Source organism: Ornithodoros turicata, chromosome 2, assembly GCF_037126465.1.
Source record: "Ornithodoros turicata isolate Travis chromosome 2, ASM3712646v1, whole genome shotgun sequence".
NCBI classification, from domain to species: Eukaryota; Metazoa; Arthropoda; class Arachnida; order Ixodida; family Argasidae; genus Ornithodoros; species Ornithodoros turicata.
Window position 1 is genome coordinate 64,122,046 of NC_088202.1, and position 23,498 is coordinate 64,145,543.

Consider the following 23,498-nt stretch of genomic DNA (forward strand, 5'->3'; position numbering starts at 1 on the left):
TAGCCCTCTTAATGTTTCCGAAAACAAACTTCACAGTGACTATTCTTCTGAAATGAGCAACTCCGGAACGAAAGGAAAAACTATCTCTGGCCACATCATTGTATCCAACTGAAACATGACACTTCAATTGAATAATGGCAGTTAAAGATGATGATGATGATTCAATTTTAATGGCGCATAAACAACTCAGGCTATAGTGCGCCATAACCATGGGAAAATTGTGACTATTAAAAATCAGACGATTATACTAAAATAATATTATAATAAAAACAATCAGTGGAAGAAAAGACAAACAATTGTTTGCATTGTGTGGATGGTGTCCAGTTTTCCACACTAGGTGTTCAATAATAATGTACGTAGATATATGCTATAGCATCAAAAGTACAGCGATATACACACTCAATATGTGGTGGGGATATGTGAAACCAACATAACACATACTTACATTTCAAACTTCCTTGAAAAAGGCAGCCCAGGCACGTCGGATTTGTTAGACTCGATGCAAAGCCAGTAAGCACAGTGTGGAATGACTGATTCATCTTTCGAAAGCAGAGGTGCAGCCCCCACGACCTTTCGCCATCTCAATGCTTCAGAGCGGCATAGCCTAGTCAGGAGCCATCAGATGGGTCACATAAAGTATAACTGGGTTCCTGAAGCGGAGGGTTCTGTGGGATACGTATAAGAAAGCATACGTGTTACAGAACAGCTACGAGAATGATCGAATGCACTTGTATTGTTTTGAGTGCGTGGACTTGTAACTGAAAAATAAATGTGCTAACCTTGTTGAAACTGCTTTTCCGTCAGAACCACACGAGAGCACACTTTGTTTCTTTAGATGAAGGTTCAAAGAATTCAACTTCAGCATTTGCAGTACATCATCAGGTCCCGTTGCTCCTTTGATATGCAGCAAACAGAATTTCGCTGAGGCGAGTGACTGCCGTAGCGGTTCGTTGCTTTGCAGCAGATCAAGAACAGTACGCCGCAATGATAGGTGAAACGTTCAGGTTATGGCGAGCAACTCCAACACCAAATACAATGACCCGAAAAAGGTAGGATGAGCCGGGAATCACACACTTTCGCAAGCTCGTCATATGGCAGCCATTACAGCTGACCGGATACGGAACCATATGGAACGCAGGACAACATCAACGCAGATTGAAAAAGCAATCGCAAAACCTACTGCATGTGTTAAATGCAATGTATATTTTTCTTTTTGAGACTCTGTAACAAAAACATATTCACATATAAATTACATTTCATAAAGGGAATTGACAGAGTTTTGTGGGACCATGTGACGCGTTTGAGCCAATTGTGGGTGTTGCCAGTGGCCCTCATGTTGACGTCATGTTGATGGTGGGCCGTGGTGGATATTCTATATAAACGTATGTTTTCTCGGTTTGACGCTAGGCGTGCTCTACTCGGATGAAGTCGAATGTTTAAAATTCGAGTTTGGAGAAACTGTGGGGTTTTAATGTGTGAATTTTCGCATGGAGAGTCCGTGTTGGGTGCTCTATCGACTGCAAGTACGAAAGAGCTCCCGCAACTTCTGGTCAGAGTCCCTTTAAAATCCACCCTCTCTGATTATTGCTCAGCAGAAGCTATCTTCGTCCGCGTCAGTACGCTCACTCTGGGAATGGAGTTGAAACTTGAACATCATGACACTCAGAAGGTACTTCTGGTTTTACAGGAATAGTCTCGTTCACGGGAGGGTGGGAGAGAAGTGTTTATTAAAAAATGAAAAGGCTCAACGCAAGCATGTGTGAGTTATGCCTGCATTCATACGCGTGTGCTATGCATTTTCAAACTGAATATTGCGATTTCCTCAGCTGTTATTCGAAGAAACACGGTTAATTATGGTACAGATATGACGCACGTTCCCCAGGGCGTCAGTCGTGACGTTGCCCACCTCTGTGAGGCCGACAACGGCGAGCCCTTTCACCATCACCACCACCACCACCGATATGAAAAGAAAAATGTTAATAATAATAATTGGAAGTACATTTACACGAAAAACGTTCATATCGTGAGTCTCATTGAACAGAATATAGTTTCGCCCAGAACCACGACACAGGACCAGGCTAGACCCAACTATGATTTATAAATATCAGCAACACACGTTAATGATTATAAAGGAAATGGCAGGAAGACAACAATCCAAGGCACTAGGAGGTTAAAAGAACATCTATACATACAGGTGAAAAACATATGGGGGGACACAATAACAAAATGATAGGGAAGAGGCTCCAAAAGCGCAATATTTCAAGCAATATTTGAAAGCGTACAATGAAGAAGAGTAAACACGGTAACTAGACAACAAAAATGAAGACAGCAGGAACAAATAAGTCGGGTGAGGATGACTGAATTTAGGACAAGCAATATGTACTGCTGCTTTTATAGGAAGCATATGAGGAAAAAATATCACATGAGGTGAGGATGAAGGATATATAGGAGAAGCCCTGCCTACGTTTGTTGTCTACAGAAAAAGAAACAACAGAGGTCGACGTACGTCAGCTTACATCAGCTTGGTTACTGCCTCGGTTTGAAGGAGAAGGAAAATAGGGTTCGTTACCAGTTTCAAGAGTGTGTCAAGACAGCCTCATGGCAGGGCACTAGCTGCTTATGGAGACAGCGTCTTCTGCGAGGGACGTTAAATACGGTGTGGCGTGTGCTGAGACTTGTGCGCACGTTAAATGATCCTCATGTGTGCCATCATCGGTACCAGAAAGGTAAAGAAAAGTGTACGAGCGAACATTGCCTTCCTCGTCGACCTGTGATCTTCTGGAATGCCATTTCTTCCATATGACAAGGTAAACTGCGGTATATCTGACATAAACAAATTTACAGTTGTTTTGTATCAAATGTTTTGATTATATGTTGTCATCTATGCTATGTGGGGCGAAGTGGACGAGGAAGTTGGGATGTTGGAGGACGACGAAGAGGTGGAGGACTCGGGTTAAAAAGGAGGATGACGAAGGGTTTCGGTGGTCAGTGTGGACGTGGAAGCGGACAAGAAAAAGACTGTAATACGTAAGTTGTTAAAATAGCGGTTGCTTAGTATATCTTGTGTTTGCATTTGTGTTTCGCCTTCCACTGGGATCGAATGGACGGGGTTTTTGCCCCCGGAGAGTGAGAATAGGCTCCCACAAATGGCGTTCAACGTGCGGCCCGAACCCACGATCCCAAGATTAAGAGTCTCGTGCTCTACCGACTGAGCTAGCCGGGCGGTAGACGAACTAGATCCTGGAGAGCGTCCAGGCCCGCGACTACTCCTACGCTTTCCTTGGGGAGGCATGGCAGCTGCGAGAAAGAATAGGGGATGACGGTGAGAAAGCAATTTCCGACCGCGGGAACCTGAAAAGGCTCTATCCCAGAAGGTTATAGTTGAAGACTGCGAAGCAGAAATCACATTAAGAAAGATCAACTACGCAAGAACACTAGGATTTAGTGACTGGGATAGTGACGGCTACGTGCGTCGCCTGCGGGGACGCAAACTGTAGCGACTGGAGGGCCCGGGAGCGGGATCCTGGTCGAGGTCTTGAGGAGGAGGCTGAAGAGGTGCTTCTTTGCCCTCGGGGTCGCGGAGGTGGTAAGTCTTCAGATCCGCGATGTGTATTGGCCCCGTTTCTTCGCCCGTGTCACAGCCACGAAGCCTGTAAGTGAGGCCGGAGGAGCACGCGCTCATCTCAAAGGGGCCATCCCACCTATGAACTGCACCACCACTGATCCCACCACGAAGCTGCAAAGCCACGTGACGCATCACTAAGCGGGTGAGTCCGTCGAAGGACAAGATCACCGACGCTGTAGGTGAGATTCCGTCGTCCACGGTTGTACTGGCGAGCCTGGTCCAACCTTGCGACGTCCAAGTTCTCCCGAGCTGTCCGAGCTGCGACGTCCAGTCGGCTCTGGAGGTCCTCAGCGTACCTTGAATAAGGAGGCTGGGTACTGCCATCCCGGAGGCCCAGGGCATTTTCTACTGGAAAAGGAGCCTCTCGTCCCGAGTTCAGGAACGCCGAGGTGAAGCCTGTAGATCTGTTGACCGTCGTCCGTGTAGCGAACGCCAGCTCAGTCAGGCGAAGATCCCAATCACGGTGGTACTGACTAGTAAAAGCAACCAACATCATCTTCAGGTTCCGATTAACACGTTCGGTAATATTAGCCTGAGGGTGATACGGGGAAGTCTTCTTGTGCTGAATGCCTAAGACAGCGCAAGAATCTGAGAACACCTAACTTGTAAAATAGGTTGCGTTGTCAGTGATCAGCTGAGCGGGAAACCCGAACCGGCAAAAAGTGTCGAGTAGTCGTTCGTATACTCTTTGGGAAGTCAGCGTCCTGAGGGGAAACAGCTCGACCCACTTTGTGAAATGATCAGTAACCACAAACAGGTATTGGTTACCTCTAGGACTACGAGGAAAAGGTGCCATCACATCACAAGCAACTATCTGCCAGGGCCTATTGCTCTGAACCGGCTGTAAGCGCCCAAGGGGTAAACCACCACGAGGTTTTGCTCTCTGGCATATCGGACAAGTACGAACATACTTAGTTACGTCCTCCTTCATTCCTGGCCATGTCGCAACACGACATAACTTTTCATAAGTTTTCCTGACACTGCTGTGACCTGCCAAGGCCGAGTCATGAAAGTAACGTATGAAAGACTTACGCAGCTTCCGTGGCACCACGACTCTGAATGGGGATGTACCGTCGTCGTCATCCGCCTGGGGCATGTACCTGAATAGGATGCCATCCTCGCCCAGCAGATAGGAGTCATGCCGTCCGTCAGACGTTCCGGTGTCTGCCGAGACCTGCTCAGCTAACCATTGAGACACCCGCTGACAAAGGCCGTCCGCTCTCTGAGCGTCTAGCAGCTGCTCTCTGCTCACGACCGTGCCCCAGGACGAGGATGCGTCCCGTGCCACTTGTGCTGCTGCCAGGAGTTGAGAAGGCGCCTCGGTGCCTACCTCTTCCCCCTCCGGTAGAGGCGCACGGGATAGTGCGTCCGCTACCATGTCCGTGGAACCCCGCCTGTACTCCACGTTGAAGGAGTAGCCTTGTAGCTTCAGGGCCCACCTGGCGAGACGTCCAGCTGGGTTGTGGAGCCGCTGCAGCCATGAGAGTGCCTGGTGGTCAGTTTGGACGGTGAAAGTGCTGCCATCCAGGTAGAGATCAAACTTCCTGAGAGCGAAGATGATCGCCAGGCACTCCTCATGGACCGTCGTAGCGGGAGACAGACCGGTATCATGGGCTTCCTGCTCTCGCTGGACCTCTCAACCGCGCCCGCTTCGCACCGACGACACGGCGAAAGTGCCTTGTGGCGGCCCGTGTGTGATGACGAAGACGTGCCTCTGCTGCCACGCGCTACGGCGCTGGCACGGCGTTTCTACCGGCACCGTCCTAGCGTGAGGCCACGACCACCTGCCCGCTGGGACATTCCATCATCGCCGGTCAGGACTCATGTAGAGGAACACCACCTCCTCTACATTTGGTGACCCGAACAACGAATACCATGTTCGGCATAATTCGACCCAGTACCATCCCAAATTTCTGCAAGCCCACCTCCGAAGCCATCTCCGGTGCATCGTTCCACCGAGGAACCGCTAGGCGACGACGTCAATTCACCGGGGCTCCACTCATCGCAACGCACGGCCGCGCAACACCATGGTTCTACCCAGCTCGCTCATCTACTCAGCTCACGTCGCCACATGCTTCGCGATGGCACTCCTCGGTCTTTCACCAGCGGCACCTTCACGAGCATCACGCTCCCATACCGGTCCCGGTACGCCGCTGGCGGCTGCATGGCCCCATCCTCATCGTCATGCCATTCCCAAGAACCCTGCCCGCCTTCCTTCCCACCAGGCTTCGATACAGAGTGCTGGCAGCCCATCCAATGGCGCTCAAGAGGCACCGGGACCAACGTTCCACCGGGGACCCGCACGGAGGCCACAGAGTTCTACTCCCGGTCTCCCCGTGCTTCGCGATGGTCCTCCCCGGCACTCTCTTTGGCGACAGTACGAGCTCACCGCTCACGAACCGGTCGCGGTTCTGTCGCCCCATCCTGCATTACGTCCTGCCTACCTGCCTTCTCTGCGCTCCGCTTCGGCCCGCCCCTGGAACCCTCCCGGCCAGCTCTTGTCCGCACCGTTCATCCCGCCACTTCCGCCCACTCAGTACGAGACGCGAGACCAGCCGTCTCTGTTCGACGTGTCGCCCGTCTTCCTCTTCTTCATGTATCGACGCGGACCCCAACCGCTAGCTATACACCGCTCCGCGTCTGAGGGGGGGGAGTGATGTGGCGGCCCGTGTGTGATGACGAAGACGTGCCTCTGCTGCTACGCGCTACGGCGCTGGCACGGCGTTTCTACCGGCACCGTCCTAGCGTGAGGCCACGACCACCTGCCCGCTGGGACATTCCATCATCGCCGGTCAGGACTCAGGTAGAGGAACACCACCTCCTCTACAGCCTCAACTTTTCAGAGGCCTGTTGCTGACAGACCGACACCTCAATGATCCCCCGATTCCGCTGACTGCGGAGGAAAGGGGACTTCTATGTCCTCTGTGTCAAGTCCCTGAGCTGCACCGTCGAACGCATCGACAAGGACCACTTCACCGAGCTAAACAACAGTCCAACAGCGGGGACGTAGCCTCAGCGCTAGAGACATTCAGGAGGCACAGGCCCGACCTCCTAAGGCCATCCTCCCCACCGAACCCTGGAGACGACGTAGTCCTGGAGTTCGACGACGACGACCTCTAGAGAAAACATTGTAATTGTTTGGCTTGCTGCATTACTGCATTGTTGATGTTTTCGGTTGTGAAACTGTGTACGACGTTTTGCTGTGAGGGAAGTGTGGGGCGAAGTGGACGAGGAAGTTGTGGAGGACTCGGGTTAAAAAGGAGGACGACGAAGGGTTTCGGTGGTCAGTGTGGACGTGGAAGCGGGCAAGAAAGAGACTGTAATATGTAAGTTATTAAAATAGCGGTTGCTTAGTATATCTTGTGTTTCGCCTTCCACTGGGATCGAATGGACGGGCTTTGCCCCCGGAGAGTGGGAATAGGCTCCCACAGCCATTATAATGTTTTTTTTTTTAATTCCTTGTTACCGCCGCGAAGCAACTGTGACTATGAGCGGCGTACAGACGTGGACAGATGGAGAGAGGAGAGCAGGAAGCACTGGGGGCTTAGTATGCGTCCTGTGCCGACTTCAGGGGGAACTGTGCCGACATTCGTCTCGAAAGTATTCGGAAAACCAGGGAAAACCTCAGACAGCACAGCCGGTGACAGGATTCGAACCCGTGTTACCTCCCAGTCTCGGCGTGGAAAGCGAGCATCTTGACCATTATGCCATGGGAGCTGGTGCTACTATAATGCTCTTTACTGTTGACTTTCTGTATGTTCATGCTCGCCATGAGAATAAACTATGTTTTGATTGATGTGTTGATCCCGATTTCAATCCACAATAGAGATTGGCAGATTTGTAATTAGGAAAGTAAGTAAGAAACTGACCAAGAGTGTAACTAAGTAAGAAAAAGCGTCTGTTCCGCAGAGCGAAACGTCTCAATAACAGAGACTCATGGGCCCAATTCCAATCCTGCACTCGACAATACGAAAAAAAGAAATAAGGGAGGCTAAGATAAAGTTCTTTAACCACGATCTGCCCTCCCTGATAGTCAATAACCCTAAGAAATTCTGGAACGTATTATCTCCAACTAAATCTGACCTCCTTACTCAAGCAGCACAATATCCTGAAAGTCGAGTGCAATAGGGGTGGACGGTATGTGTCTTATCAATGTTCTTTAGTTTCACGAGTCTGTTCAAGGCCTTCCACCTACCCTCCCAAGCAGCAAAATGTACTGAAAGTCGGGTGCAATAGGGGTGGACGGGTAGGTGAATGGCCTTGAACAGACTCGTGAAACTTAGGAACATCGATAAGACACATACCGTCCACCCCTATTGCACTTGACTTTCAGTACATTGTGCTGCTTGGGCTCCACCCCTATTGCACTCGACTTTCAGTACATTGTGCTGCTTGGGTACGTTAACAGATACAAACGGCATTCCCATCCCATCTGATCAATGCGCCCTCGAATTCGCTTCGTTTTTTTTTTTTCATCAGTCTTCAATACTGATAGTCTATCGGACCACGCGTCCTTGCTTTCACCCTCCTCTGCACCTATGCCTAGTATCCACATTGCCACGTATCATCTTTGAAGCGACTACACGGAACAGTAACAACGGACGGCGAGGCGTCGAGCTACGGGCTGAGATCCACGACACGCCGCGCTGATTAGCGAGCGATGCTTCCAGAAGCATCAATCTCATCGCTCGCATCAATCTCATGGACGAATCGACGACCTTGGTGAAGCTTCTCTACTTCCTCTTCTTCATCGACGCGCGCTTTCTACAATGTTCGCCGCTGTGTATAAAAGCTTGTGAGCTCCCAGCCGGAGCATTGTTTAGCTTGGTTCTGTCTAAGAGCTGCCGCTCTTGTGTGTGTTAGGCAGCTGAATAAAGTGTTGGCCGATTATTCACCGTCTCGCTCGTCTGTTTTCATCCGTGACATTTCCATTGGAGATGCAGGGTAATCCCTGCTCAACGGCCTGGAAGAACAGAAACGACTGAGACGAAGACAGCGTGGTCTACCTGCGGAATTCGGCCCATTGGGACCCCCAATCAGCAAGAAGATGAATGTGAGTGAACGTCCAGTCGGCGCCGCGATGTGATCCAACGCAGTCTCCAAGGAGCCCTCGACACGGTCGTAGCATACTGATCGTGGGTTGTCTGTGTCTCCAAAGCTGTCGCCATGGCATTTACCCGCCGCTCCTTCCGTAGCTTCCCACTCCACGTCGCAGGGTCTCCAGTGCATTTTGCACCGAGCTACAGGTACCTGGGCATCATTATTGACAGGGGCCTGACCTGGTCGAAGCAGCTCAAATGTCTCTCTTCTAAGGTAAACAACATCGTCAGCGTTCTTCGTCGCGTCACTGGAATGTCGTGGGGCCCTATGTGTGCTGACCTTAGGTTTGTCCACTGCTCCCTTGTACGTGGAACGCTGCGCTACAGCCTCCCCATCTTACATGGACTAAGCAGAGCTAGCGAACGGGAGCTCCTCAACCTCCAGGCCCGCAGCCTTCGCGTCTGCCTGGGCGTCCCTAAGACAACAGAGACCATCTCCGTTCTCTCAGAGGCGAGGGAGTCACCGATGCCCACCTTGCGTGACAAGGAGACCCTCCGCTCTACACAAGGTACCTGACTCGTCACCCGCACCACTACTTGGCAGATATCACCATGGAGAACCCATCGTCCGCTTTCGGCTCCTGCGTTCTGCGGCTGAGGACGTCTATTCTCTCGCCCTCAAACATGCCGTCTCACCCCCCTCCCATGTGGACCCTCGCTACTCCTCCCGTGTACTCCAGCATCCCTGGCGCCCTCACAAAAGGCGACCACCCTCCAGTCGCTGTGCTTCAACTCGTGCTGGAACACCTTAGTAATGTGCACTCCCGAAGAGTAGCGGTCTGCACGGACGCGTCGGTCTCCGCGGGCGCCTCAACTTTAGCCGTTGTTGTGCCTTCTGAAAATTACGAACTAGCGCTCAAGCTTCCTCACGAGACATCCTCTACCGAAGCAGAGCTCGCCGCCATCAATGAAGCCCTGAAACTTATATCAACGAGGCCCCCAAAACAACTGGACTGTGCTTACGGACAGCAAGGCGGCGCTGCAAAGACTATCTTCTCCTTGCTCCAAGATCGTCACAGACATCTGCTCCCTAGCCCTCACGACATACAGCCGTCTCACCGCCTCCGGCCACAGCGTGTGGCTTCAATGGGTCCCCAGCCACATCGGCCTGCCGGGAAATACCCGCGCTGACGCTGCGGCGAGAGGCACGCACGGGGCAGCTGCCACCACTATGGTCACCACCATTCATCTCACTCCATCGGCCTGCCTGATACAGATCCGTCGCCAGACGTCTCGAAGCACCCTCACGTTTAGCTCAAACGCTGTAGCGGCAAACACGTTCCTCCACTCCATCGACCCGAGGATGGAACTCACCCTCTCCCAGCGGCTGTCGCAACAGGAGGAGTCGATCCTCCATCGCTTACGCCTCGATGTTGCCTTGACCCCGCTGCTCCTCTCTAAGATGGATAGACGAACGTGCGCGATGTGGCCCTGCACTGCTGCAGTCGCCGCCATATGCCATCTTTTGTTGCACTGCAAGCGGTACGCCGGCCCCCGAGCCGTTCTCGCCTCAAGTCTCAGTTCCCTAGGCCACAGGGAACTTTCCCTGGCGACGCTGCTGGGACCTGTCCGGCACTCCAGACAGTGAGCAGTCACCCGAGGCCTCCTGCGCTACCTGAAGGACACTGAGCCACCCCATCGTCCCCCGCCACTTTTTCTTTTCCTTTTTTGCTTCTTTTTTCTTTTTTGGGAATAGCAAGTCGGCCTCGGCCTGTCTGACCTTTCCTCCTTTCCTTTTTTCTTCTTCTTCAATAAACATATCCCCTCCCTTCTGGAATCTAATAACTTCTTTTGCCCTCTACAACATGGCTTTAGGAAGAACTATTCATGTGAAACGCAACTTGCTTGTTTTGTACAAGACCTACTTCTAAATGCGGACACTAACTCCCAGACCAATGCACTTTTTCTCGATTTTCACAATGCATTCGACATGATGCCCCATGCTAAACTTCTCCACAAGCTGTCACTACTAAACATGGACCAGTGCATGCTTCACTGGATACATGAATTTTTAACAAACCGCACTTTATCCGTCAGTTGTAATAACCGTTCCTCACCCAATGAACCAGTTTTATCTGGTATACCGCAAGGCAGTGTTCTAGGTCCACTCCTATGCTTAATTTACATTAACGACCTACCCACAGATATAACCTCTACTGTTAGATTATTCGGTAACGACTGTGTCCTGTACCGCAAAACTACCACCCCTTATGACCAGTCCATCCTGCAACAAGACCTAACTATGATAGAAAATGGTGCAGTACATGGGGTATGCCGCTAAACATTAACAAATGTAACATTGTTTCATTTTCTCGACAGCGGATCTCTTGTATATTCCTTGGTACCCCTACTTAATAAATAACACACTCCTATCACCTGCAGACTTCTATAAGTACCTCGGAGTTTATCTTTCTGCTAATCTAACGTGGAATAAACATATTGATTACATCACTGCCAATACTAATCCCTCACTTGGCTCCACCAGACGTAATCTGAAGATGGCTCCCTCACACTTAAAACTCTTAACTTATCTCTCGCTTGTACGACTAAGGCCCGAATATGCCTCCACCATCTGGGAACATTCACGACGATACCGTATCGATTCGAATCGATCGAATAAATTTCAATCCGGACTTGGTATTGGATTTGATTTGGTGCCTTCTGAAAACAGCGGATTTGATCCTTTCCCTCAAATCCCCAACACTGGTGCTTACACCTCTTATGTAACCGCTTTCAAATGAACCGATGAAATATAGTTGCTAAACCAGCTTACTATAAATATGTTTGTCGGGACGAGAGGACAAGCAACGTTATCAGACTACACGGAGAGCTTTAAGATGTGCAAAATGGCTACTATCGGTTTTTGTTATCTTTCGCCAATCATATTCGCTTCCATTACACCCCTTGGCATAATTGCCTGTTATATCTGTCGGCGACTCCTCGGCGCAGATCCCGTGCCAAAGTAAATCACAAGGCGCCTTACGGTCACCTGACTCGCCGTCTGCAATCGTTTGTAAACAGTCGTTCATGTTTTCCCCAGGCCATGCAAAATATTATCTGCCTCGAGCCGCAAAACATGGGACGCAAGGGTGTATGTCGAAATAAACGCTCAAAATTAAAACAATGAAGCATCCGCGCTAACAATTCCACCCGTCGAAATTAATCCGCTAAAACAAATCATTTCGGAATCCACGCCCTTAAAATAATCAAAATAAATGATTGGTTAGGCCAAGGGTTGTTCTCCGTCGTGCGTTAGCTTATGTGCGACGCTATGTTCAGTTCAACGAAACCTGTAATATTAACGTTTTTTATTCATATTCGTAGCATAATTAAGCATGGAGATCACATTCCTTGAGATTGAGGGAAGACAATCTCGAGCAATGCCATCTCCAGATGATCACCAGCTAGCTTGTATCCTTCTTTTATGTTCAATAAAAAGCGTGTTTCGTCCAGTAATAGCTAAAGAAATCGAAATATTCAGATTGAAAGTGCAGAGGACGACGCGTGTATACCGGGCGTTTCAGTTAAATCCCCTGGCTAAATAATTCGCGAATCGGTGCACCAATCGAAGAGCTTTCCTTTTTACAAGTATCTGTCCGATACCGCCTACAAGCTGCGCACCGTGTAAATGAGTGGAATGCGCTCATTATTTAAATAAAAATTCAAACGAGGTTCGTCAAAAACATTAATTCTAAAGCAGGGCGCCGTCGGTATTAAAATGGGTACTACCCCTTTTGGCACCTTTTAGAGATAAATCTACAACCGAAGCGGGTCATTTGTTGCAGTAATTAATTGGTTTCGGTTTACATATTTTTGTCACGGCTGGTCGCGGTGAACCTCAAAAGGACGCTTTTACACTCACACATTCCGAGAATCGCGGAACACCCTCCCTAAAGTCGGCTGTACCTGCATATCCCATAGGTTCAATGTATTGCACCAAGTTTTCCTCGGGCTTCTCAATAAACCCAGTCTTGCAAGAAAATGTCCACGTCTGGATAGACGAATGAGACCCCCTACGACATTTTGTCACCAAAATCGCGCCTCTAGAACCACAGAATGTTTTGCCCGACCAACTTAGCCTATTCGCGTTTCTTCTACGGAGTAATGGCTGGCCGTACGTCTTTGCTTGCAAATATCGGCGAAACGCTAAGCTCCCCAAAAAATGTCCACCATGGGCCGTGAACATGAAAGATTCTACTTCAAACTGAGGCGAAGAACGCCACCAAGAAGTAGCGTCATTTTTTTGCCCAGGGCGTATAAAGTTCTCAATCAACGAACGAGGCCTCGGAACGAGCTTATGCCGGGTTACGCGGAACCGACTCCTTCCGCGTCTTCCCGGTTCCCGGTTCCGGTTCCCGGGAACCGACTGGACGCTGGATCGTGGCCAATATTTCGGCGAATGCTGTTTTCACTGGGAGATTTTTTAATCTGCACGTCTTGTGAGGAGACATCCCAGAAGTGGCTGCACGTGATTGACCTCCTTCGGGCGGGACCCGTTGACTACTGAGACATTTTTGTGTTCTTTTTCCCTTTGTATTGCTCCATCCCTCCCGCCCTTTGGGGTTGTGCTGTATGTTAGATGCCTGTTCGCAGAGTGTCACTGGAAACTATAGGGCTGTAATGTGGATAGTGTACATATCTATTGTTCTACACCGCATCTTGTATATACCATTGACACATTAAAATCAGTTTGATTAAGAAAAAAAAAAGTTGAGCTGGCGTCGCCGGTAACGCTTCGGTGTTCACCGAGAAATGCCCGGGTTCGAATCCCCGCTTTCGCGTTCCGTTTTTTTTATTTTTATTTTACTCTATTTCCTCCTTGCTACGTATTTTATGCATTGAGCACTGGTTGCTGTTTGCGCTTTTTCATTTTCTTTTTGCTAAAAGCCGCGCGTACAGTGCTAGGATCGGTACTTGAAGACGAGCGCTGTAGCAATACCGTTGCGTAGATACATAGAACTCCTAGGAGTACGTTGCTATTCGTACGTGGTGACCATCGTGATCTGGGAACCATTCCAGTTCGCTGGTTGAAGCTTCAAAATCGCATATCGATACCGCGGATGCGTTGCAGCAACCGCTGTTTGAGTCTTTGAGTTGGTAGGCAGTTTGCTAGTCTGCACCTTTATACCCACAACCGGCTTAAATATAGGAACCAGATTCCTCCCGATCGCTTACACATTATATGCGGTGTCCCGTGTGTAAGATTTCACGCACGTTAAGTCACACGACCGCTCTTCGTCGGCTGTGGATGCGATAGTGCTCATTAGCTAGCAAAATGCAGATTTCACGGGCAGATTATGGGCATACCCTACCCTTATTTTAAAAGCCTTTGGTGACTCGACGGAAATGGACAACATGCACCAAAATAATTTTCCTTTACTCTCATTTCATACATGGATGCTGCCACCAGGGAAGCTACGTGACACCAGACCGACTATTGTCGGTCAGCGGTTGCTTCTTCCCCAGATATGCGGCACAGGTTTTTTTCTTGCATCACCCGTAGCTCGACATTCTCCCTCTGTCACACATGAATAATCTAATGTTAAACGCAGTGATTAAGAATAACTACCTACAACATGCATTGCAACGTGTTATAAACATATCCTACTGGAGGCAGGGTTGCCAGAGCAGCCGATACGCGGCCAGTCTCATTACTTTATTTACAGACCTCGTATGACAGCGCTAACCGTTACTTTTTTTTTTTCTGGATCCCTTGAATTGATGTTCCTTCTTTGCCTTTCTTATGACCTGTATTATCGATATGATTATTTTATAACCCACTCCCCTCTATAGTGCTTTGCCCTAATAAATAAACATCCCCAGTGTGACTCGATCATGGTCACGGAATGCGACAATGCTTGGGAGATATGTCACGGACAGAGCAGTACTGGAAAAAGAACTCTTTCTACCGATTCCAAGAATCAATTCCGAACCTGCCGTCTGGGTTTCATTCTGGCCCTTACTAAGCGTGGTTGAAAAATCGTTTTCCACCTAAAAACAAGTAGTAAACAGAGGAGGGAAGGTTGTTTATCTGCCTGCAGATAACCATGACGCACAATTATACGGACACAAAGTCAGAGGTGTAGAAACGAAAGGAAACTGCGGAGAGTTTAACTGCTTCTTCGACGTGTTTTCCGGTATATCACGATAGCATAAAGATTCATGTCCCCGCTGCCAAATATAAAATTACGCGGTTATCGCACTGACGTCCATTCGACTGCCAGCGTTTCCTCGTTGTCATCACAGAACTCGGGGACGAATCGACGGCTTCTTATCATGTGTATATTGTATTGCATATTTTTGTCGGTGTACTGATAATCTTCTTCAATAATAATCAAATCACAATAAAAAGAGATATTGAGATAATAATTAAGCATACAACTTCTAATATACATAAAGGAGCTTGTCCGGAACGATCATGCAGCCACAGTCCAAACCGCTGGACGAAGAAAGAGGCAATTTGGCACACATGCTCCTCAGGTCGTGTAGGTGCACACTAAGAAGCGATTTCAAAAAATTCGAGCTCCGCACGGGCCTGATACGGCTGTTAAAATCCTTAAGGACACGAGCGAAGCCGGGCTGCCTTGCTAGTCTGATATACAACAAAGCAGTATATACTACGTATATACTGTGTGCAAAAACGTTGTTATTTTGCTCTTGGTCACTTAAAAAGCAGCATTGATAAATGGGAGAGATAGCCACTGTGTGGGTAATAGCATATCGAATATCGCACACTTTGGATTCCGTGATTATGGGTGGCATATTCATTCTGTTTTCGTATACACACGAACGCAGCGCGGTGCAAATTCCATGACCACTACACGTGTGTCAGATGAATATTTCCAAAATTGGCTCACTAACTTTCTCTTTAGTGGTTTTTCGGAAGCACGGTGATAACAGAATTGTAGCCACGTAATAGAAAGGCCGCACTGTTTGGTAAGCGTCCTGAAGGTCGCAAGACCACCAGATATCGCTTTTAAAAAGCCGCTTGCAAATGAGCTTGCTGCAACGTGGACCGAACTCAATATCCCCGTTTTTTATCCATATTTTTAAACATTGTTTTTGATTACTGAGACATGACCTAAGAGGCCGGATCTTCAAATCTTCGATATCCTCTAACACGCGGTATGTCCTCATTATGCCCTGCGACGGCCAATGCGCATGCAGTCCTGCGCGCGCCAGGTCTGAGAGAAACGATAACGCTTCCTGTGCGCAGTTCATGATTAGGCCTGTGATGGGCTTTTTATATTCTGCCCACCTATGCCGCCAACACAGGTTGGGACAAACTTTTCGATAACGCTGGAATCTTTTATTTAAATTTTTCCAGCCTCCCCTCTGGCCCTATAGGGGAACATTTCTTGAACACAATCCGTGAGTTGATTTATTCCAAGGATTCTGCTCAACCCTAAGCAGCAGGGTAGGCTGAGAGAAGCTCAATACAAAATCCCAGCGTTTCAGAAGCTTTTTTCCTAAAGAAACAAGGGAAAGGGTGCAGGCTAGCTGGTATAGATCCATGAAGAAGACCGAGAGACACGGACACAGAAGACGACACACATAGGTTCTCAACCAGTTCTGAGAACCTACTTGTGTCGTCTTCTGTGTCTGTGTCTCTCGGTCTTCTTCATGGATTTTTTTCCTAAGCTGTATACTCCCGCAGCCCGAAAACGGCGAGCTTTCAAGTCGGCGTACAACCGAAGCGGCGAAACAAGATTTCTTCTTCAGCTTGTTTAGCAGGCGTCTGGTAAAAAAACCAGGGAAACAAAAAATAATAAACTGATAACCGCGTTGGCGGAAGGATAGCGGAACAATGATATGTCGTTTCACGCGGCCTCCGGCTTGCTCTCCCGCCCTACCCAACAGTTCCTCGTTTCAGTGACAGAATGGCGTAAATGCAGGCTAGCTGGTGGAGGAATTCCATGATAGGCGAGCCTGAGCGATGGGCAAGACACGTAAACAAACACAAAGACGAAGGCTCAAAACCAGCAAGACGTTTTGCTGGAACGTTTGCTGGAACGTTTTGCCAAAAACGTCTTGCTGGTTTTGAGCCTTCGTGTTTGTGTTTGTTTACGTGTCTTGCCCATCGCTCATGCTTGCCTATCATGGAATTCCTCGTTTCAGCTGTTGTGACCCGTGGCATTGCTTATCTTACAAGGCATTTCTGAAGTAAGGTGAAGCCAGCGTTCAGAGGGAATGTCCCTGAATTCTTCTCAGGTATCCACCATTGAATTGCGTCCTCACACCAATGAATTACGCCCTTTTGCGCTTCGCCGCGATTTGTTTGTACGTTTGTTGTTGTTTGTTTGCACACAAGTTCGATTTGTTTGTACGAATTGTCGATGTAAAAGACTGGGTGGTCTGTTTTGTTTTGCGTTGTTTCAACTATGTTTTTCATTGTCATTACTATTATTATTAAACGCAGCTTCGCGCTCTCAAGAGATTCTGATTTACTCTGCATTTCGTCGTCTACAGACGCGACGGTCTGGCCGTATTTCCTTCCGTCAAAGGACTTATTGTTTGCCTAAGAATATGTTTCACGTAAAAATTTGTGTTTTATGAGGTGTTCAGTGTTGAGCGCGCCGTAAATGTGAACAGTTAGCATTAACGACAACCGTGCTTACAGAAACTCAACTGCAGCGTATTCTGTAAGAGTGTTGTGCACAACGTATTTATTTCTCATAACTGTTTGTTATTTAATACATTTATTGTTCAACCAGATTTCCAAAACTATGTAATACATCCATAATCAACCCCGAGACTGAGGGACAGGAACTAACGACACCAGCTGGCCTGCTTCATTGTGAGCTTATACTATGGTGTTACATAAGCTTGAAGTCACCAGTTGAGGTACCTGGAAAGAGGCAAAAGCCCAAGTAGTCACGTAACATGCCCTATATTGTGCAATTAAAAAAGAAAGAGAAGTAATTGGTACTATCTCAAATAAACTGCTTTTTGGTCTTCTGGCGGAAATCTGCCTTCTTCTATAAAAGCAATGTCCAATTTGCCACCTGGACAGAGCGTCATCAGCTGTGCAGCCTCCACCGAGGATGCGTGCCCTCTTGTATACGTATCAAGGACGAGGGCACCAGGCTCAAACAGCTGAAATGTCGGCATTTAGCACAAATAGTACGATAACTAAAATACACAAGAGCTAATAACTGAAACATCTACACATTATATGCTACACGTGCACAATTTTTATGCATATCCAAGCACAGGATGTATTCTATTTTACACTGCTACACGACTCATCTAACAACTATTTGGGCAGCGTGCGCTAGTGTTTCGAGGGGGCGACGACATGTTCAGTAATCTTCTACACCCGATTGCTGTTCTTGCAGGCTGGAGTACCTTTTTTTTTACTTTCGTATTTATTTCCAAAGGAAAAGGGAGGTACAGCAAAAAAGCTGCAGAGGCAGGTTGGTGTACCAGCAGCAGGTGTGTGGCAGCACCTGTAGCCTTAATCCGTCTAAACTACTCGTTCTCTACAACGGAAAAGCACTGCATGCTCCCCACAACAACGTTTAAAATAGCCCGGTCTATTTGTCTGTGAGATACTGTAGACGACGTGGCTACCAGTTACATCAATTTCTTCTGTTGAGCCTGAGTGCTTGGTTGCCTTTCGCCATCCGGAGCTTTACGCTTCGGCTGTGCAACACGGTGCAAACCAGGATGCTTCCTCTGAAAAAGCGTTTGGTAACCTCCTAATGCCGGTAAAATGCTCACAATACAAGGTAACTTACTTCCAGGTGCTTCTTCAAGTTGCTATAGAAGTCTTGCTGCATGAGCGCCCCAAGCCACCCAAGCGGCGAGGAGGAGCGAAACCGCACTGAAGGCGAATCCGCTCTCGCCTTCCTCCCGTACGCAGCTGCTGTTGATTTTTTTTATTACTTTTGCAATGACCAGCACATTTCGGGTACCCCAGATCTGCGTGGCTCATATTGCTGCGGCGTTGGCAGCTCCGAGAACGCAGGGAAGTATGAGATTTTATTGTTTCCCTGCCCGGTAGCACAAGCGCGGCCGCAGGAAACGCTGGATACAATTCATTTGGCGCGACAACGAAGTATGATCTATCCTGCAAATTCTACTCACGTGATACCTGCGTCCTGTTTTACACGAATGTGAACGTCTTCATTTCTGCAATCTGCATGTCATTTATTTTACTGCGCTCTATCAAAAGCATCGCGCTAAAACTTCTGTACACACGTCATCTGCTGTGCATAATGTTTGCACACCAGTTCATCGTAGCAGAAAATAACTGGTGTTGAAAACACCAGTCTTCCCCTCCTTTCGAAATTGGGATTTATCCCCGCCACTGTGGCAAATCGGTGACAGAAGCAATTCGTGCCGATTGAAGAATATCGCCAGTGCCGCACCGTGTATACATTTGCCGGCCCCTTCAGAAGCTTTGGATTGGATTGGATTGGAAAAAGAAAGGAAAATATGGAGAGGTTAGTCCCGACCCAGTTTGAACTGGCTACCCCAAACCCCTTTGTGGGTGCAAAAAAAAAGAAGAAGGAAAAGGTTAGCTACGAAAAATAGAACAAACAAACAAACAAAAACAGGAAACAAGAAAGGGGTAGAGTGGGTGTAGCAGGATAAAGCATAAAGGAAAACTAGGGGAAAGGAAACGGGGAGACGTTCGACGCCGAGAGACACTCAGTGCACAATGTCAGATATAGTGCGAACACAATGTCACCGAAGTTTTCACAGAGTGTCAAGCAAGTCCGAAGCGGTAAGGAAGTCCACAAGAGCGCGCAATGCCGGCACCTGGTGTTGGGCAGGCCGGCAGCCTAGAACCTTCCCAACGGAGAAAGGGCGATTGTCGAGGCGGGCTAGTGCCGCCTCAAGGGAAAGACGAGGATCTCTGTATCGAGGGCAGGCTTCTATAACATGCTCTGTGTCCTCCAATACCCCGCACTCAGAACAATTCGGTGTAGAAACCTTCCCAAGTTTAAAGAGGAGGCGGCCGGTATATGGCACATTGAGACGTAGCCGATGAATGATGGAGGTAACGGCCCGGGGGAGCGCTGGGGGCATTAAAAACTGCAGGTCTGGATCCACTTTGCGCAGCAGTGCGTTAACTGGGACGCATCGACGCCAGTGTTCCCCGCTCAGACGTTTCACTACTGCGTTTATCGTGCTCTTTGCATCCCCTCTTGTGAAGTAGACGAGGTGCATGCGAACGCCACGCGCTAGATGGGCACGCCTGGCAGCTGCATCCGCAGCCTCATTTCCGGGGACACCGCAATGGCCAGGGACCCACTGCAACTGGATGTCATGTCCCCGTGATACGGGAGAGGCGTAGGTCAAGGACGTCATGCACCATTGAAGACAGGATCCTGTAGAGTAGAGAAGGCCTTGTAAGGCGGCTTTGGAGTCGGTGTAGATGGACCACTGAGCTGGGGATGGAGAGGATGCAATGAAGACAAGAGCCATACAAATCGCGTGCAGTTCCGCTGCCGCCGCCGACGTGCGGTGTGAGAGCCTTGCACATCCTTCAGCTGACAACTGCGGGATCACATAGGCGCAAGCAGAGCCGGAACGCGTTGTTGATGCGTCGGTGAAAACCTGAATCTTCCCTATATCGCTGTCAAGCACGGCCAAGGTGAGCTGCCGTAGAACAACCGTCGACGCAGTTTTCTTCGAGGACACTCCAGGTACCTCGACACAGACAGGGGGTGTGGGCAGGGCCCATAGTGGGTCAGGGTGCTTCGGCAGAGATTTGTGCTTGGGGATGATGCTTCGGTGGGCAAGAACGGCTTGGCTGTACCCAGACGCTGGACGACGAGTCAAAGCGCGCACTAAGGGGTGTCGATGGTGGCGAGTTGCCAGCCTCAGATAGTGGCTAAGAGACTGATCGAGCCTCATGATGGGTACAGGTGGTTCCTTGGCTCCCGCGAAGACTAGAGCAGTCGATGTGGACTTGTGGACGCCGAGGCACGTCTTGATGCTCTTCGCAAGAATGGTCTCGAGCAGTTGCTCAGATGTGGGGCAGAGGTGATGCAGTACTGGAAGGTGGTAAGTCAACACCTGACGTACAAGGGACCGGTGAAGACCGAAAAGAGCCCCACAAGTGAGCCCCCACCGGGTACCACAGAGGTAGCGCAGAACGTTCATTCGGGACTCTGCTCTGTCTTTGAAGCAGCGAACTTCTGCTCTCCACGATAAGCTGCGGTCGAGGTTGAGACCAATGAACCGGTGGTGCGTAACGCGCCTCTCTGGGTGCCCACTTATGTAGAGCTGAAGATTTCTCAAATGGCGGCGTGTGAAAGGCAAAAACTTTTTTGGGACTCTTTTCATGGGACAGGTCCATACCTCTCTCTGCCAGGAAGGAGGCTACAATGTCCAGCGCGCTTTGCAGGCGGCGTTGTAGTGCTCGCCGCTGCTTTCCAGAAGACCAGATACAAATATCATCAGCGTACAAGCTAACATTGACGCCCCGTGGCAGGATAGAGGGTAGTGCGGCCATGACAACGTTGAACAGGAGCGGGCTAAGGATGCTTCCCTGTGGGACACCAGCTGCTGTACCGTGACGAAGGGTTTCGCCTTCTGAGGTTTTTACGTATACAGTCCTGTCTCGCAAGAAGTCAGAGATCCACCTAAGGGCTCTCCCCGTGACGTCCATAGTAAAAAGTCCATGAAGCACGTGATTGTGACTTGTGGTGTCATAGGCTGGCTTGACATCCAGAAAAACGGCACCACTCAGGAGGCCGTCAGCACTAGCCTGTTCCACGTGGGATACCGCATTAATCACGCAGTCCATCGTGCTACGTCCCCGTCTAAAGCCCGCCTGCGCTGGATCCAGAAGGCTTCGCGATTCCAAGAACCAGTCGAGGCGGTTCAGGATTAACTTTTCAACAAGTTTGCAGAGACAGCTAGTGAGGCTGATGGGCCGAAACTATGCCAGTTCTCTTGGTGACTTTCCTGGTTTCAGCACCGGGATTACGCGGGCAGTCTTCCACATGTCAGGTACGACTCCGTCCCTCCAAGATTCATTCATGAGATACAGCAGCTTACCAAGCGTCTCAGATCCCAAAGAGAGTAAGGCTTGGTATGAGATCCCGTCGGGTCCTGGCGACGAGCCTTTCTTTGCGACAGAAATTGCAGACAGTAGTTCGTTTAAGGAGAAATCTAGGTCCATCAGAGGCTCGCGAGCACCGCAATGGAAGTCGACTACCTTGAGAGCATCATCGGCAGACTGCTTGTGAGCGTCACCTAAGGAGGTACAGGATGAGCGAGTGAGAAGACGGCAGAAATCGAAGCTTTACTCTCGCAGTGTTCATTCATTATACGTATGGTGTGTGGCTTTCGGCATATACCTTCAAGCAAATTCAGGGGGTGTTTATCGACATTTACATGGTCTAGTAAAAATGGGATTCTTTCGGCCGCTATACGTTCCGCGGAGACGGACGGGATGTCCGAATGCAGGCATTTATTTAAATGCACGCGAAGCAATGCCTATTTTGTGTGTGACGAAAACAACCAACTAGCAAAAGTGAAATACTAAATGAACAACAACAACAACTAAATCATGACTATAGCCTGGGGTGATTCACCGCTTGAGAACAGTACACTAAATGAACAATGGCGATTATCGTCAGTACAGAACAGGCAAACAAGGAATGTCTTTTGGCAAATATATGCAAGCGTACATGATCATACTCACATCTGGCATAGCGGTCCGCTTTTTCAGAATATGCCGAACTTGAATAAAATCGTTCAGGGGTGCTTTTCGATATTTATAAGAAAATGTCGAAAACCACAAAACCTACGTCTGAAATATGCATGAACTTGAAACGGGAAGACTAGTTGAGAAGGCACGTTGCTATCACCGCACTCTCCCCTCCCGAGTGTTGGGAGACATCTTCCACTTCAGAAAGTTGTCCGGATTCATAAAGCCTCCTTTGATCTTCAGTTGTACAGTTGTATGTCAAAAAAGAAAAACCCTGCTTCTTTAGGAGGTCGGAAGCCGCACCTGAGTTTGATGCAAGCTGCAGCGTTCGCCATTGCGCAACACACGACAGCAGCCAACGCTCAGTTCCGTCATACCGATTTTCTCCACAGGTGGCGCGCGTTCGCCGCGCCCTCTGGTTAGCGTACGGGGCACGGGCGCCAATGTTATCAGCAAATAAGGGCTGAAGTCGCTGCACAGGCTTTACAGGATGCCCAGAGCAAGTTGAACTGGTTGAACACAGCAGAACACGACTGGTATAGTAATGGTTGGTAAGGTTATTTCTGGTAATGTAACAAAACACAGAGTTGTAGCAGGAATCTCCTGACGACATGGTGCATCAAACATAAATTTCTTTATTTCAGAGGTGAACTGCAGAGCACTTGCTGGAGTTGTTCTGGCATGTGTCCTGGATGAAAGACTTTAGCTGCCATATACTTGGGCCGCCCTGGTTTGAGAGAAGAAAAACATTAACACAGTTCAGGTGAATGCGAATGGATGTAATCCGCCTCAGTAATTATTATAAGATGAGGAACAAAAGTATGCACCTCTTAAAAGCAACCTAGCTTATTCAGGTGTCAACAAGAAAATGTCCTCCTTAATGTCATATATGTTGCACATGATAAAGTAAGCTGGTATCAAATAACAACAAAAAAAGATGACCATATATTGTTCTTATCTGGAAATGGACTTGGACTGCTCAGAACTAACCAGCTCGTGCAGGTACTTGATAAATGAATGACAATCGAGCCCCCGGACGGGTGCATGACCAAGTGACTTATTTACAGCCCACGACAAACTGTCGGCAATAATACGCCAACAG

The 23,498-nt window shown here is 48.9% G+C and overlaps 1 protein-coding gene across 1 annotated transcript; it reads right to left on the bottom strand.

Moving 5' to 3' along the window:
- Positions 1–19,428: 19,428 nt before the first annotated feature.
- LOC135384720 (uncharacterized) lies at positions 19,429–21,487 on the bottom strand. The gene is made up of 2 exons (XM_064613907.1): positions 21,040–21,487; positions 19,429–20,942 (listed from the first exon to the last, which is right to left on the bottom strand). Exons 1-2 carry the CDS (start codon positions 21,485–21,487, stop codon positions 19,429–19,431), a joined length of 1,962 nt encoding a protein of 653 aa, XP_064469977.1.
- Positions 21,488–23,498: the final 2,011 nt, after the last annotated feature.

Excerpts from the sequence above, each read along its gene's own strand:
- LOC135384720 (XM_064613907.1), bottom strand. The coding sequence starts at position 21,487 with ATGGACTGCGTGATTAATGCGGTATCCCACGTGGAACAGGCTAGTGCT. Across the intron at positions 20,943-21,039 it reads CTCCTTCCTGGCAGAGAGAG|AGAGGCGCGTTACGCACCAC; the intron begins GTATGGACCTGT and ends GTGGGCACCCAG.